At 35.2% G+C, this 18,305-nt stretch overlaps 1 protein-coding gene across 2 annotated transcripts in view; it reads left to right on the top strand.

Annotated features, from left to right (window-relative positions):
• The window catches only part of Hasp (Hig-anchoring scaffold protein), a 359,559-nt gene that overhangs the window by 217,091 nt on the left and 124,163 nt on the right, over positions 1-18,305 (top strand). For both annotated transcript variants that reach the window (XM_089094509.1, XM_089094508.1), the window contains exons 9-10: positions 1,219-1,392; positions 9,432-9,650. In XM_089094509.1, the coding sequence (XP_088950635.1) occupies positions 1,219-1,392; positions 9,432-9,650 (393 nt within the window). The remainder of the gene's footprint in view (positions 1-1,218; positions 1,393-9,431; positions 9,651-18,305) is intronic.

The following is an 18,305-nucleotide window of genomic DNA, read 5'->3' as shown; positions in this document are numbered from 1 at the left end:
TTAGACGTAGGCTTTCAGACAAAATTGATCAAAATTCTAGAGTCAACCACCTTAAAACCTGATCCATTCTGATATTTTTGGTAAAAGTATTAATTAAGGTCAGACATTTTAAAAAAATACACTGCCATCTGTCACAGCTTTTATAATCCACCAGAAGCCCCATAGGTTCTTATATTGAAACCGTTTGCTTTGGCTAAACGTGGGCCAGTTTCCCCTATACCAATTTTGATATTTAATTTTGCCCAACTGTAAACTTTTGAATTGAATTCTTAGAAGTAACCATAATGTGATTTGTGTCAAATCGCTTTTGTGGTGTTTATGTTTTCTGGAAATTGGAAGTAGGATAGTGGGTCTCTTATGTTATACTGTTGCAGGAAAAGTAGAACATGGAGAATGTTAAAAGCCAAGTTTTAGTGAAATATAGAATGACTATTTTCTAAAGACCTATATTCAAAGGACCTCGGGAAGTATTAGCAAGACCCCTCCCCCCTCCATCATAGAAGCGGCTGCCCCCCTCCATCACAGAAGCGGCTGCCCCCCTCTACACAAGATGCTGCCAACGCCCATGAGTCACTTGTGAACCACTTTTGACGACATACACACTAGGGGACAATTTTCCTACCTTGGCTAGAAACCCCTGACTTTTTTTTTTTTTTTTTTTTTTTTTTTTTTTTTTTTTTTTGAGAAAGACCGTTGTTTGAATTCAGAAAAGACTTTCTGAATAAAAGACTTTCTAAGCAAGCATCAGTTTATCTTTAAACATTACTTAGATTTCAACTGATACTCCTATGCAAAATTCCTTAGAGACTGGAAACGGTTTAATTCTAAGATTGCCATCTTACTGTGTTTGTACATGTGTATGTATGTGTGTGTTTTTTCCTCTCTTTCCTGTTCCGTTCAGTATTCAACATGCTGGATATAAGTAAAATAGCCAAACTAAATTACTTATAGAATAAAAATTGAAAATTTTCTCAAAGTTTATTAGAAAGGAGATATATCAGTTTATCAGTTTGAAGGCTCTCGTGAAAAAAAAGCGCTACTTTGATTTTTAGAATACAATTCTGGCTGTATGTTTGCTTTCTGATTTCCTCAAACCATTCTACACAAAATTTTAAGTTTCTATCGTCAATTCTTCTATTTTTCATGGAAATTTACGTACGGATAATTCTACATGAAAAATAAACAGTTAAGTAACTCAAAAATTAATTTTTGTTTTAGCATCATGCATAGTCCCTGCAATAGAAAATGGCCGCGCTATGAACCATTCTATAGGAGCCGTTTTACGACACAGCGAAACTTTGAATATCGATTGCAATCCTGGATATGAACAAACTGGGTTACCTCCTGTTTGCCAAAACGGCACATGGACAGTTGTTCCTCGGTGCACCCCAGGTACTCTTTTACTATTTAGAGTTTTAAGTAGATTGCCAAGCTTTGAAACAAGCATTTGCGCTTAAATTTTTAGCAATAAAGTGAAAACTATATAAAGACTCATCAAGACCCAACACTGGTATATATGGTAAGTACAATGAGCTGAGAATAGGAAACACATACAATTGAACCTGGGACCTTCATAACAAATAATGGAAATTTTTATGTATAAAATCTGCCGACGATTAGATTGGCATTTTTTCGATATTCTGCCATAGTAATTCTCAATGCTTCTCTAATTTATATTCCCTATAAAATGCTTTTTAAGGTAATTTTTGGTCGTATATATTATAAAAATAACGGTAAAAGTAAGCTATTCTTTCATCTTTTCCTTTTTTGTTACTTTTGGAAGAACTTCATAAACTTGACTTTTTTCATCTCTATAGCCAATTAAAGTAATACTAACAGCATGTAAATTAAAGTCCCTCTGGACCTAGATTTAGGTGACATTATGCTGCATAATTTTTTTTTAAAACTTCAATTATTTATTCAATTATTAGTTATTCAATTTTCTTGATTCAGTTTCAATGCATCTCATGAAACAGCTTAACGATCTTAAGGTATATAAAAGGAAAGTGCCCTCGTTCATCGCTGGCAGAGTTTCCTGCCTTCTAATAATGTAACAATTTAGCTCTAAGATAAGGAATTCGACACAAGGTAGAGACTATATATAAGTAAACAATCTCTCACTATCTGTTTTAATGATAGACTGTATCATTTAAACAGTAGCGCATAATGAGTTATCCAGTGTGTGTGTATTGAAGACCAGCCGCCAAACCTTCAAACCCCAGTGCGATTGTAAAATTTTTCTTTTCTGCAAGTAATATTTACTTAAATCTATAGAATATATCCTTTGTTGATTAAGAGTTTTTTTTTGTGTTTTTTATTACAGGCTTCGTGGCTTCATCATAGGTGATGATATGCCACTAGTTCTAGTAATTACTTCATTTTCCAACACTGAGGGATTTGTTATACCTTCTCTTGAACGCGTCAAGGGGAGGACTTTCCGGGATTACCTCTGCCGCAAGCTATTCCATGTGGCGGCCGATAGTCAGGCGAAACTCGTATTCAGATATTCTTGACAGGGCAGTGCCCTTCTCAAGGTAGACCTGACGAGCTGTATTTTGGCGAGTTGATTGCAAAGGCCTTACTCTGTCATGAACGAGCGTTGATAGCTCCTTTAATGGAGGGTTTTACATGCATTTGTGGAAAGCCGACAAGGAGGCCACGTCGAAGCGTTCCTGAATCAACTGTGGAATTTTATCTATTTATTAATGACGCTTTCATAAACCTTACCTACGCAGGACAGCAGACTTATTGGACGATACGATCCTACATTAGTAAGGTCGAACTCTACCTCTGGAACAGGGACCACATGAGCAATTTTCCAGGCTTTCGGCAATGACCCCGCTGCGCAGCATTTTCTATACAGGGAGGCAAGAGGACCAGCAAAATCATGGGCAGATCTTTTGAGGATGAGATTGGGAATCGTGTCAGGTCCCGAAGCTTTGGTGACATCCAGCTGGCTTAGCGTTCTTACTGAGCATCTTACTAGTAGTTTTGTTAATACTAGTGATTTTCGCATCTGGTCGTGTCGGAAAGGGGGGAGGGAAGACTCCGGCGTCATCAAGTTGGAATTTCTTTGAAAGGGCTTGTGCAGGAGCATCCGATTTTTCTGGGCTGACTGGGTCATCGTCCCTTCAACATGAAACGAGGGCATTGATGTTAGTTTAGATGATGATAAAGCTTCTTTGACGAACCCCCAATACTGCTTTGGAGTTGAACTTTTCGGTTTGTCTACAAACATGTGTTTTTAACCGGCTCTAGTTTGACGTGAAGCTTTAACAGACTCGTTCCAATCGCTAATAAAAGCAGCCCGGTTCTCGTCTGATTCAGTCAAACGTTTTTATTGCGAACCTTCTTTCTGGCCCTGGTGGCCTTTCTACAACCAGCGTTAAACCCAGGCTTGTCTCAAGATGAGATTTTTACTGTTTTGATGGGACGAATTGTTCAATGGCCTCTGTAATCGCTTTTTCGTAAAGTGCCGCTGCTGTTTGTGGGTCTTAAAAAATTTACTCCATGGCTTTGCCGATAAGAGGTTTTGCAGGCCATCCCAGTCTGTGTGGTTATAATGCCTGATGTTCCACTCGTGCTTTACAGCTGGAGGTATTTTGTGATTTCCACGAGCTATAAATGCCACTGCAGGCAAAAGGCTGCAGGCAAAAGGATGGTTTTCGACACTAAAGGAATCTGAATGATCAGTTAGGAACAGATCAAGACGTGATGATCCATGAAGGCCAATATAAATGTCGAATTCAACAAGCTGTTCTAGGCCATAAGCAAGACGCAGGTCTAGCAGAGCTACGCCTTCCACATCTGTCAAACGACTTTTCAGTCAGTGGCCATGATGAATGTTAAAGTCTCCTTGGATTATTTTACCTGATTTAGGGAACTTTTGCTTCACAGATTTTAAGTTATCTTTCAGGTGTTCGGTGATTTTTATCAATGGTGGGTTATAGACTGTACCAATGACAAACGATTTGTTTGGTAGGTTTACTTTCACCCAAAGGACCTTCTTATCGCTAAGAATTGAAAGTGACGAAAATTGGATGTTATTTTTGAGGTACATAGCAACATCACCTCCACCAAAATGTCGATCTTCTCTGGTTTATGCGTTCCAGCCTTAGCAGAGCGTAACCAGGAATGTTGACCTCACTATCAATGACCCCAGAATTCAGATTGGTCTCAGATGCACACATGGCAGATGGGGAGACTTCATTCATCATATGCTGAAGGTGATCCAACTTGGATCAGAGACCACGTACATTGCAGAGGGTAATAATAAACGTATCCGTAAGAATTGTCTTGGGGCGCACATTTGGTCGTCTACTGGAAGGGAGTTCGATCCGAGGTTTTTTTTTTTTTTTGTTTGAAAGCTGGGTGAATACTGGCTGAATGGGTAGTTTACCCAAACAGCGAACAAAAGAACTCCAAAGACAGACTTTGCCTTATCAGAGAAGGATTGGTCATAAGACCTCATACGTAACCTCAGCAAGGATGGTGGTGACCCCAATAGGGCCAGGAGTCGGCACCTTGTGGTACCTACGACTTTCAAGCTCTGGAGGGCACGGACGCCAAACCCTGAGTGGTTTGCCGAAGCATACTGTCGCATACCCAAACTTGCAGAGGCCGTTGTCCAAGTCTGGATCTTCCGCGCTTTCGCATTTGTCTTCCTGGAGAGGATCCTCTCACGATGGTATCCTGCACTACTATACAATTTAACCCATTGCTAGAAAAAGGTTAACTACCGGGACGCGTCCACACGCCGGTGGGCGCCGCTAAGTCTGAATCACTGAGATGCACCAACTAGATGTTCCATATTGTTTGTTTTTTTATTGATTATTCGTTCATGTTTAAGTATGGTTTTTTTGTATTTATAAGTTAGATTCAATAATGTAAGTAGAAATCTGTTTTGTTTTGGTAAATAGACTTAAGACCACGCTGGGTATACATGATATAACAAGAAAGTGGAGACGAAAAAATACTGAAATACTAAACATTAATAAGGGTAGGTATAAGGCAGTGAGTCAGCAGCTATCAATAAACAGATTAGTAAACCCTAAAAGCAACGATCATGAAATTTGTTCTTCTCTGTGCCTCAAGTTTTTGAAAACCCTGATTATTTACTTCTTTTTGCTGAGGCAAACTTAATATTTGTAATAAACAATTTGCACAATCACAGGAAAGCGAAATAAACAAAAAGAAACATACATAAAGACTTTTGATTAAACGAAGATACTGGAGACGCGTTTTAGACCCAATTTATGATGATCTAATGAAATAAAAGATTCAATCCTTGTTCCTTCTCGATATCAGAAGGGTCAACTAGTTGTGTTAATACATAACAAATCACATGACAGGCACCTGTAGTCAGGGAGAATCCGTGCCCAATCTAATTTTTGTACAGTTTTGCCGTTTGTTTTAATTTTCAGTAATTTTTTAATCAAATACAAAGTGTTCACACCGAAGCGATAATTATGTAGTTACAAATGCAACTAAAAATACAAGTTTGTTTTGCATGCTACGGCACTTATTTGTTGCGAAATCTGAATAGTTGATGCACATTAGATACCTGTGGTGTTGATTCTATTTTACTGAAAACGTTGTGCGTACATACAGTAGCTATTTACGTGTTAGTAGTTGTGACTATTTTAGTGTTTTGTTTGTTACCATGTCCCTGTGGCTTTTCTTGCAATAAATATATCTATCTATATCTTGGTCAGAACGGTGAGCGTTACTAAGGACACGTTTTCCTTGTATATTATCCAATTTTTGAATTTGAAAAGGTTATGTTTTGCTGTGTAGAATTAATTCTTGGGCACAAGGCCGTACTTAGAGGGGGCTAGGGGGGTTTGAATCCCCCCCCCCCCGCAGAAATGTTTTTCTGACTCGTAAAAACGTAACAAAAATAGAAATAAACATTTTTGTTTGCGTCTTTTTAGGTTTTTTGTGTACCCCCCCCCGCCGAATTTTTTTTTTTTGATTAAAACCCCTCCGAAAAAAAAATCTTGGATACGGCCTTGCTTGGGCAGGTCTATAAATTTAGAGCAAAATATGATTAAGTATTGAGGCTGTTACAGTTACGGCTAAATGTAAAATTATATTGCCATTTTTTCCAGAATCATGGTTTTGGACTTGCAGTTTTAGTAAGCCTTTTTTATTTTCTGCACAGCTCATTTAAGTATTTTTCATCAATTTTATCCACACCTTGATTCGAAGTTATGACTTTATTTTTGGTATCTAAAATATTTCAGTACCTTTACTCTCTTTGTAAAATGATGTCTATCACATGTCATTAAGGGTACTATTTATTCTTTAATATCCCCTCGTGTTTTGGAAAAGAAGAGTTAATCTTGTTTTTATTGAACAGCAGTCGGCTGTAAAATTAAAAGTCATTCAACCATCAGAAGTCAGTACTTTTCTTTATTTATCGTGCATGGAAATTTTTTCCCTGGAAACCCTTAGGGAGAGAGAAAGCATCAGTCTATCGAAAGGTTTTATCTTAGAAAAGAAAATTTATTTTTTGAAAAATTTTTTACTTCTTCAATAAGGTCTGAAAACTAGAGGCTCTTTTTTCAAACTGAATTTTCCAAAAAAAATAGTTTTCTACTTCTTCAATAATACCTTAAATACCAAAAGTTCATTATTTAAAAACTATTAAAGAATACCCTGAAATATTGATAATAAATACTATTCGCTTTGAGAAACATTGTACAAGCGCAAATTAAACAACATCACTTCAAAAATCATTGCACAAAAAAGGCCAAATCCTCTTGGCGGATTTCATTAGTGGAGGGTGACAAAGTGAATTTTAATTAGAGATTGATCAAAAATGTCTGGTAAATATTGCTGAATTTCACTAGTTGAGGGCTCAGGGTGGGTTCCTCCAACATGCTCATTATCTCCAAATAGAAAAAGCTCAAAATACATCAGTGATTGATTGATAATCTTTTTCTGGATTGACATCAGTTAAGTCATCAATGAATTTGATATTCCCTTAGTGAGTTTTACTTGTAAAGAGTGTCAGATAAATCAAATCTTGCTATTTTTTTGTCGGAGGTTCCTGATTTGGTGTGTCATCGTTCCCTAAAAGCTTATTCTCTTTCTTCACTAAAAGCTCTTTCTTTGGTATGTCATCAGTCCTTAATTAATTTGGTTTGAACTTTTAGTCCTTTCCCCTAGCCCTAACCGTAAACGTCTACTAATTGACCTCCATTTTCCCCCTTACCTAACCGTAAAAGTGTAAAGCTTGTTGTGTCATTTATGTTTTACTGAAACGAGATATATTACAAATATCGTCTTTTATATTTACAACCTTGAAAAATAAAAATAGAAAATACAATCAAGTAAAATTTCTAATTGCCGATTTCCAGGAACTAATATAATTGCATATAAAATATTCAGTTTATTTTCATTACTTCTTTCCAGTCATCTTAATTATTATAGTTATTTCATATTTATTTGTCGTAAATGTTCTAAAAAAAAAGTTTAGTGTTTAAGATACATAGTGGTTAAGGTTAAGGCAGTGGTTAAGGTAGTGCCCTTTTTAATAGTTGATAGTGATTGGACGGCAACTAGCCCCCCTATCACGCCCACCATTTTCCCAAACACAAGCAATTAAAATTCTAAGATATCAATTTTGTTCGACGCAGTTGAAAGTCTTTGAAATTAGGTCTTTGAGGATGATAACCCCGTCAGAGCCCTCAGGGCAAGGGTTGTAAGTTATACCCTTCGGGCATATAAGGTTTCTATAGAAAGGGTTGTCGTAGAATCTTCAAAAAAGACTCATTCTACTGGAAATTGAAATGGCTAGTGCCCTTTTTAATAGTAGAAAGTGATTGGTGGGCAACTAACCCCCCTCTCAGGCCCATCATTTCTCCAAACACATCCAATCAAAACTTTGAGATGGCGATTTTTTCAACGTAGTTGAAAGTTAAAGAAATTAGGCCTTAAAGATGACAACCCCCTAACAGCCCTCAGGGTAAGGGTTTTAAATTGAACTTTATTGACAAAAATTTTCTTAAATTTTTTCGCTTTTATAACTTTAAGAAATCAAAAATTAATTAAGATTTTAAGGAATAAATATCAGCATATATATATTAAACTGACAATGCACATTTATGCGGTAAATTCATTTAAATTTGTTTCAGTACAGGAAAAGTTATATTTTGGCTTTTAGAAAGCATTGGGGTTTAGAACCCTAATCATATCAATTTCTGCTCGTTTTGAGTTTGACTCTGTTATTAATTTTAATTCCTGTTGGTTCTCGGTTTCATTTATTTTTTGATACTGATTTGAGGTAGATGTATGCTTGGTAGATTATTTGATTCTATTTTTGTACATTTTTGGTTGAATGGAATTCTTTACTTTTTTTATGAGAAAATTATTTTGTTGAAAAAGCTTGTTTAATTAATTTTCAATAATACCCAAATTTGAATAACAAGCTTTAGACTTTTACGGTTAGGGGAAGGGAAAAAGGGCAGTAGCCAAACTAATACTTTTAGTAATTTTTGTTCGTTTCAAGTTTAACTTGAGCATTCAATTTAATTTTTACTCGTTTTAAGATTTATTTATTCATCTATATTAGTACCTGTTATCTCTATGTTTTCTATGAAGGCTTTATTTTAATTTCAGATCGTTTTGGGTTTTGTTTATTCTTTAATAGTAATTTATGGTGGTTTTGAGTTTGAATTATTATTAAAATTTATTTCTGCTGCTGTTGAGTTTAATATGGCTCTTTAATTTTCTTTGAAAAACTTCTTTTTTGTATTTTTTAAATTAATTAAGCAAAAAAGTTTATAATAAATAAAATTACAATTGACTTCTGAACGGTAGCCAACTTGAGAAACAGAAAACAGTAGAAACCAGAAGACCCTAAATCGCCTGGTTTATTTAGGCTGATTTCCACTGCTTTAAGGTTGTAGCGCGTCAAGAGGATTAGAAGTTTTGTAGGCTACTACTGAAATTGGATGTTGTTTTTATTACCAACATTAAGAAACTAACTTTTTCTGGATCCCTCGCAGTTTTGTTCCTTTTCCTAACTTATTGTTCCTTTGGTCCACAGGTTTTTTTTTGTTTTTTTTTTTTTAATATTTTATGCTCTACGATTGATCTAACAATACGATTGATCTTTTTTTTATATTGCATTACATACTACCCCCGTGTGTTTCAACCCCGCAAGTTCCATGTGTGAACTGCGATGGGGAAAGAATTTTTTGTGGGATAAAAATGAGATCTGCTTTATTTGATTTAAATGAATCTGCTTGAAAAAATTTCGCCGATTTGTTGTCATCCAAAATGACACCATGGAAAATCTTGTTCCGATGTTACCATCGATTTATATTTGTGGGTTTATCCGTTGATTTTGATCGTAAAGTAATGAATAGCCTAACTATATTTTTTTTTATTACTTAAAATTTAAAAATGTTAATACATTTCAGCTCGATGCAAGCATTTTCCTCCCAGACCTAGGAATGGCATTGTTATAGCCCCAAAAACGGAACATGGAATGAAGGCACTGTTCAAGTGCAAGGATGGCTATGTTTTAGAGGGCATAAATACAACTGAATGTAGATTTGGAAACTGGACGAAGAGTAAACTTGAAATGCAAGATAAAAATGGGACTTGGACTACCTTAGTTGGACCAGTTTGTCGTGAAGGTGGTTATTTTTCTTTTGTTTTTCTGATTTTCGGATACTTTAAAATGTACAACCATACATTGTGGCAATTATTTAATTAAATGTCTGTCTAATATCTTATGACATTTGATTTCTGAATTTAAGAGACTTAATTTGAAAAACTTAGTTTATAATATTTTCTTCTTAGTTTCTGTACCGTGTTAAATAAAATAATATTTTTAAACTGAAAGTAAGGAGCTGTCGTATCTGTCGTATCGTACGAAAAATCATAAAAAAAAACTAAAATTAATATGCAAATTTCGTTTTAATTATTCATGTACGGTGAGCCAAAATCAAAGCTGCATTAATTCAAAAACGTTCAGAAATTAAATAGAAAAGAAGTTTTTTTTAACTGAAAGTAAGGAGCGACATTAAAACTTAAAACGGAAAGAAATTATTCCGCATATGAAAGGGGCTGTCCTCTTCTCAACGCCTCCCTTTTTACGCTAAAGTTTTATATTGTTTTAAAAACTAGAGTTGTGGCAAAGAGTCAAACTATAGCGTAAAGAGTGAGGCGTTGAGGAAGGGACAGCCCTTTTCATATACGGAGTGATTTCTGTTCCGATTAAATTTTAATGTCGCTTCTTATTTTCAGTTAAAAACTTGTTTTTTTTATCTAGTTTCTGAATGTTTTCAACTAATGCAGGTTCGAATTTGGCTCACGGTACATGAAAATTAGAACGAAATTTGCATATTAATTTTGGCTGAACTATACCGTCTATAAAGGGTTGCCCCCTCCTCAACGCCTTGCTCTTTACGATAAAGCTGCTGGTACTTTTAAAAAAGATTCATATTCTAATTAATCGATCCCCGTGTTTCAGTAGCCATTCTTAGGAAATTTGGACAAACAGTCAAACTATAGCGTAAAGAGCAATGTATTGAAGAGAAGGCAATCCTTCATATATGGAATAACTTCTGTTTGTTTTGAGTTTTAATTTTACTCCTTACTTCCAGTTTAAAAAAACTTGTTTTATTTATTTAATTTCTGATCGTTTTTCAAATAAGCTGGGTAAATCTGGCTCACCCTCCATGAAATATACACGCCCCCTCATAGAAAACTCCGTTGAACTTTTATCCAACGTAAAGTACACCCCACCACCTTAGATTCCCACCCGACAGTTCCATCCTCTCTGAAAATCCCCCCTCACGCCCCCTTCCATGGAAATTATTTCCCGGAAAACAAAACTCGCGGAAAATAGCCCCCGGATAGTTCCCCCGGAACATTTGGCAAAGAGAACTTAAAACAATTAAAAATAATTTCGCAAAGTAATCCTGTCAAATCCCTTCCATGTAACATTTCCCCTGGAAAATTCCCTTCCAGAAATTTCCCACTCCAAGTAAGATTCTCTCTATAGAAATCCATCCCAAGTACAACCTCTCCTCCTCCAAAAATAGTCTGTATATTTCCCAATAACAAATACTACACGTAAACAATGGGCAAATTTCATAACTTACAGGGCTCTCCCCACGGACTGTGGGGTTGTTTTACACCTTAAGATATAGTTATTTGGTCTTTTAACTATACTGAACAAAATGGCTATGTCAAAATTTTGATCAAATAACTTAGGAGAAAAAAGGACGTGAGAGAGGAGGAAGTTGCCCTCCAATCTTTTGGTTACTTATAAAGGGCGCTAGAACTCTTCGTTTCCTTTTGAATGCACCGTTTCTTGATCTTCTAGGACCATTGTTTCAATAACGATCGCCCCTGGAAAAATTAAATAAAAAAAGTTTTTTAACTGAAAGTAAGGAGCGACATTAAAACATAACGAGGTCGAGGCCGAAGGCCTCAACCGAGTCCGTTGATTTTGAATTGAATCTATCAAGTATTTTGCAGTAGGTTGCATAGGTTAGGTTAAACATTTGCCTCTCAATTACTTGGACTATCTGTCTTGGCTTTTATCTGTCTACAATTAGCCATATCTTGATACAACCTATGCAACCTACTGCAAAATACTTGATAACTTCAATTCAAAATCAACGGACTCGGTCAAACGAACAGAAATTATTCCGTATATGAAAGGGGCTGTCCCCTCCCCAACGCCTCGCTCTTTACGCTAAATTTTTGTATTGTTTTAAAAAATAGAGGTGTAAGACAGAGTCAAACTTTAGCGTAAAGAAAGAGGAGTTGAGGAGGGTACCGCCCCTTTCATATACGTAATAATTTCTGTTCGTGTTGAGTTTTGATGTTGCTCTTTACTTTCAGTTAAAAAAAACTTTTTTTTATATTTAATTTCTGAACCTTTTTGAATTAACGCAGCTTTGATTTTGGCTCACCCTACATAAATAATTAAAAGGAAATTTGCATATTAATTTTACTTTTTCTATGATTTTTCGTACGATACGAGAGATACGACAGATACGATACGATTGAATTTTGTTCGAATCACAAAATCCTGAATCCCAATGGCCGTTTAATTAGAATAGATAGCTCTTTTGAAAGTACTAAAAAACCTTTAGCGTAAAGAGCGAGGTATTGACAAGGGGGTGAACCCCCTCAAATACATAATAATTTCTGTTTGTTTTAAGTTTTAATGTTGCTCCTTACTTTAAGTTGAAAAACTTATTTTTTTTTACTTAATTTCTGATCGTTTTTTAGATAATGCTGGGAAATCCGGCGCCCCCTTCATAGAAATATTCCTTCCCCCATGAAAATATTCTCCATGGAAAGATCCTCCCACGCAACACCCTTCTCAGACCCTCTCCCCCCCCACCAGAAAAAAATCCTCCTGAAAACGTCTGTATACTTCCCAATAACAAATACTATTTGTAAACAATGGGCGAAGTTCATAAATTGCAGCCCTTCCCCCGAGTACTGTGGGGGATGAAGTCATCATCAAAGACATATTTATTAGATTTTTGACATTGCTGAACAAAATGGCCATCTCAAAGTTTTGATCAGGCGACTTTGGGAAAAAAAAATGAGCGTGGTAGGGGCCTAGTTGCCCTCCAATTTTTTTGGTCAGTTAAAAAGAGTACTAGAACTTTTAATTTCCGTTCGAATGAGTCCTCTCACGATGTTCTAGGACCACTGGACCGATACGATCACCCATGAAAAAAAAAACAAAAAAAACACACTCATCCGTGTTTTTTCTTTTTGGCAAAAAAATACAAAATTTCACCTTTTTGCAGATAGGAAATATATATATATATATATATATATATATATATATATATATATATATATATATATATATATATATATATATATATATATATATATATATATATATATATATATATATATATATATATATATATATATATATATATATATATATATATAGATGTTCATTGAACGAGTTCGAAAATACTATAATATTATCCAAGTAGGCTCTTGTATATGGTAAGGAATTTAAAATATAATCTACTAGCCTTTGGAATGTTGCTGGTGCCCCTTTTAGTCCATATTGAATGTACCTAAATTGGTACAACCCAAAAGGAGTAATAAAGGCAGTTTTGGCTGAATCATTTGGGTGCATATATATATATATATATATATATATATATATATATATATATATATATATATATATATATATATATATATATATATATATATATATATATATATATATATATATATATATTGTATATATATATTATATATATTTTTTGATGTTCATTGAACGAGTTCGAAAATACTATAATGTTATCCAAGTAGGCTCTTGTATATGGTAAAGAATTTAAAATATAATCTACTAGCCTTTAGAATGTTGCTGGTGCCCCTTTTAGTCCATATTGAATGTTACCTAAATTGGTACAACCCAAAAGGAGTAATAAAGGCAGTTTTGGCTGAATCATTTGGGTGCATATATATATATATATATATATATATATATATATATATACACACACACACACACACACACACACACACACACACACACACACACACACACACACACACACACACACACACACACACACACACACACACACACACACACACACACACACACACACACACACACACACACACACACACACACACACACACACACACACACACACACACACATATATATATATATATATATATATATATATATATATATATATATATATATATATATATATATATATATATATATATATATATATAAACATCCGGTACTTTTACTTTCCAATATCCCCTTCTCAAGTCTAAAGTTGATATAAATTTTGCGGAGCCTACTGACTCTAGAATTTTGTCCATTCTTATTATTGGATTCGCGTTTGTCTGGAAACGCTATTCTGTTCTTCGCAATACGCAAAAAATCAAATTGAGCCATACTTTTTCTGGACTAATACAACTGGCTCTGCATTTTCTGAGTTTGATGGTTCTATAACCCCTGACTCGAATATTTGATCACTTTCTTTTTTAATTTCCATCCTTTTTGCTTCTGGTATTTGGTACCGGTATTGTTTTATTGGTTTCTTATCCTTGAATAGTATTTTATTTGCTACATTTTCTGTTTTTCTGATTTGGTCTGTTAATACGTGAGCAAATTCCGTGAATAACTTCTTTAATTGGGATTTCTGAGATGTGTTGGGATTTCTGAGATGGGATCTCAAAAGTGTTTCTGCCGAAACTCTTTCAATGATATTTATATGTGTTTCCGCCAGGTCTATTGTACCTATAGGGGCACTTTCCTCTTCATGTTCTGAGGTCAAAATCATGAGACCGCGCTTCTGTGGATCCTTGTGGTTTCCTTTTTCAGTCTGCTTGTTAAATTTACACAATAAACTTACAAGGTGAACCTTTTCCTTTTTCCTTGTACTATCTAACTCTATCATATAATTTACATTACTGGTTTTCTTTTTCTCCTTGGATAGTCCTTCTCGTCTTATTTTCAATTTATTATGTACGTCCAGTAGTAAAATGTGGAATTCATCCCCTTCTGCAAATTTATCCATTTAGTCGATTTTATTGTACCATGTTACTGTTTTTTCTGCGTATTCCCGCTGCGCTCACCTAGTGATTCCAAGGTATTCACGACGTTTGTATCGCATCGATAACCGGTTTGTTATCACGGTTTCTTTATTTTCATCATCATTTTCCATGACTACTTTAAAATATCTAACACCCCTTCAGGTTTGTCCCAAATAGCAATTAAAATGCTAAAAACCTTTTAGTTAGGTATAGAGTTACCCTATATGAAAAAGGAACTAAAGAGAGCTTTTTTTCCCATTGATTTACATCATATCTTACAAAACGTCTCAGGTTACTCATTAAGGCTCCGTTAAATCTTTCTGTCACTCTATTTGTCTGAGTATGGATTGGAGTAGTTAACACTGGTTCAATGCAAAAAATTTCGTATGATTTTCGGATCTATGTCGATATAAAATTAGTTCCATTATCTGTTAAAATTTCCTTTATGATCCTGTGACGTGAGAAATGTTTCGCTAATTCTTCCATAATTTTCTGTGATCTAAGTGTTTGCATTGGGATAGATTCTGAGTGTCTTGTAGCCAAATAATTAACAAGTAGAATGAACATGTTTCCCGTGCTGGGCATCAAAAGTTGCCCTAAAATGTTCACTGAACTTCTCTCAAAGGGTTTGCCGAAAATGGGCATATTTTTCATAGGAACTTGTTATTCGTTATTTTTTTTGTAACTAATTGGCAATCTTTGCATCTCTTACAAAATTTGGTAATATACTTGCTTAATCCTTTTCACTAAAAATGCTGCAAGACTCTATCTGTGCTTCTGTGGGATCCTATGTGTCGCCCCGCTAGGCTTGAGCGCGATAATTTTACTACCAATTTCTTCAGGTCATGCGGCAACAAAAGTTACAAATTTTTAGGGATCTCCATCATCCCTATTATTTTGTAAAATAGCTGTCGATTACTGGAAAACTGTTTAGATTGTAGATGTTTTATTCGTTAGTGCTAGTTTTATTTTTCTGTAGTCTTTATCGTATTCATACAATTTCATGAATTTTTCGGAGGCAACTCGAAGCGTATTAGTTAATTCATCTTTGGTTTCCTCTGGTTCTTTTTCTGCGGTCAATAATTTCTCTTGTTTTTGATTATTTTCCTTTTTATCTGCCTTTTCTTGAGTTATCAGTTTTCTTAGTTTTGCATTTTTTATGAACATCTCGTCGTTAAATTGAAATGTGTTTTGTATATTCTGATCTTAATTTTCATTAGCTCACGACACTGCCTCCCTTTTATTTTTTTCTTGACTTCGTGTCACCGCATTTGCTTTTTTAATCATGGAGGTTGCATTTAGTATAACACAATTTTCGATATTGCCAAAATATCCCCCTAATAAAACGTCTACTGCAAGAGTAGGTACAACCCCTTCTTTTAATTTTAACTGTACTTCCCTTTTTGTTGGCAATTTCTATTATGAACTGAGCCGTCGGACATACAAGTTTAGCTCCATATTAGCATAGCGCTGCTGCTTTATTTTTGTAATTTATGTCGGTTTTCTTTACCAAGTCTTCCCGTACATAGATTTGGTCGCTACAGGAATCGATAGCTCTTTCTACCGATTTACCATTTAGTTTGCCACATACTTTGTTTGATTCTGCAAATGCGCAAGTTTTCATATTCTCCGGGCTTTTAACCCATGTGGTTCTGTTATAAATTTAAGACTTTTTCCCTGTCTCTCGAGATCGATGGTTGCTCGGATTGTCCTGTCTTCCGTGTGCCTCATCATTCCTTGTTCAGTAATTATTGTCGTAATTTTTTTTCGCGCTGTTGCAATCTGAGGTATAATGTCCTCTTTTATTACAGTTAAAACAGGTAATGTCGCACTGTTCCGGCCTTCGGCCGTATTTTGTCCCGCCTTTATCTGGGCAGTTCGTGCTATAGTGGCCGCCGGAGTTACAATGGTAGCACGTTGCTTCCGTTTGTCTTAGCCATAGCTGGTTAGCATTATTTTTATTCTCTGATTAAGGGTATTCTTTCCTACTACTACCCCCTAACCATGTTTTTGGTGGGAATGCCTCCCTCCTATTTTTAGTGTGCCTGTGTGCTAATTCAGAAATTTCTTCAGTTGTTTGTGAGTGTTTCTCTTTTAAGTACATTCTCGTATTTGGGTGGGTATTTTCTAAGAATTGGTCCATCGCTGTTTTATCCACTATTTCAGTTATCTTATCTTTTTTTTCTTCCAGGTCCTCTAACTTTCTATACTTTTCAAACTTTAGCTATGTTAAACAAATATCTTTTAATTTGTACCCGTATTCTTTATAACTTTCATTGTCTCGTTTTCTTTGACTCCTAAACTTTCTTCGAAAGTGCTCGGGGAGAGTTGAAACTTTTCAAAAACGGCTTGTTTAAGTCTTTCAAAATCTTTTGAGTATTCCATGGGTAATGCTTTATATGCAATTTGTGCTTTGTAGCTAAGGAGGGGCTGTATTCTTGTTACCCAATTTTCTTTCGGCAATCCGCTTAATTCTGGCGTTTTTTCAAAACAGTATATGTCTAAATGTACATCTTCATTTTCTTTCATTGGTTGAAGGTTTACAGGCTACATTACCTCTATTATAAAAGATTTCTGCGGCTCTTGGGAATTTTTCCCTGCAAGCATTTCCATTATGTATTTTCTTTCCTCTCTTTCTGCCTCCTCCTTTTTTTCTCTGGCTATCCTATCAGCCTCTCCCTTTCGTTCTCTATCTATTCTAATATTCTTCTTCTCTCTGGCTCTCTAGCTATCCTCTCTCTATCTCTCTGTTCTTGTCTATCTTTCTATCTTTCTTTTTCCATGATATTTCAAAGTTTTTGTGTCATGTTTATTTGGGTACTTTTTGAGAGCCCTTACTGGAAACTGAGCTTCTACTACTCCCGCTACTTGTCCTGCTATGAGTCTTATTGTCTCTATATTCTCGTATTTTTTCTTTTTAGGCTGCTTGTTGCATAAAATTTTTTCTTGCCCGCAACTTCCCTAATTTTTGTAACTCCTCCGAAGGGTGAGTTTTTTATTCTTTACCTGTTCTTTCCTGTATTGGATTTTCATCATGTATTATTGCCACTTTTTCTTTCTTTCGCGGTTCTCTATCTGAGAATAATCCTTTCTGAATTTGCCTTAGACATTTTTCTTCTTTCCTGGTTCGTACTGGATATCGCTCTATCATTGATTTTGTTTACACGATTTCCTCTTCAAACGTTCCAGAAATGTGTATTTTACACGTTAAGTGATATGTGCTTCTATGTTATGGTGTTTTTCCTTGAGTATATTCAGTGAGAGTCGCATACAATTGTGTGTCTGAATTCAATTTTGTTTTACCGCGGTAGATCTTGTCTGAATTCTCCGTTTGTTTGCCATTATTTAAAGGTTCACTTAACGTCCTCCGTCCAAATGAAAATCCTTTTATCAATGCAACTTCCAGTCTATCGCTAAAAATTGCTGCGTCTCAATTAGCCTTATTTTTGCACACTAATTAGCTGCGCGATATATTGATTCATAAATTTTATTACCTATCTATCCAACTAGGCAAATCCCAGATAAAAATTTTCTTTGCGATTTTTTTCTATATATGTAACCACAATAGGCTACTCTTGTGGGCTAAATTACTTGTCTCTTCGAAAACGCGGAATTCTTTTACTATCAGGTTTACTGATATGAACTTTAATTGCTGCCACCACTTATTGGGTTGATTTATACCGCTGGCACCACTTATTGGAGGTGTAAGGTACGGGGGTCACCAC

The sequence above is a fragment of the Artemia sp. Qi Xiang Cuo genome, chromosome 9, assembly GCF_049724085.1.
Source record: "Artemia sp. Qi Xiang Cuo chromosome 9, ASM4972408v1, whole genome shotgun sequence".
Classification (NCBI taxonomy): domain Eukaryota; kingdom Metazoa; phylum Arthropoda; class Branchiopoda; order Anostraca; family Artemiidae; genus Artemia; species Artemia sp. Qi Xiang Cuo.
Note: the sequence above shows the minus strand (reverse complement) of the source record. Positions and strands in the feature narration are given on the sequence as shown.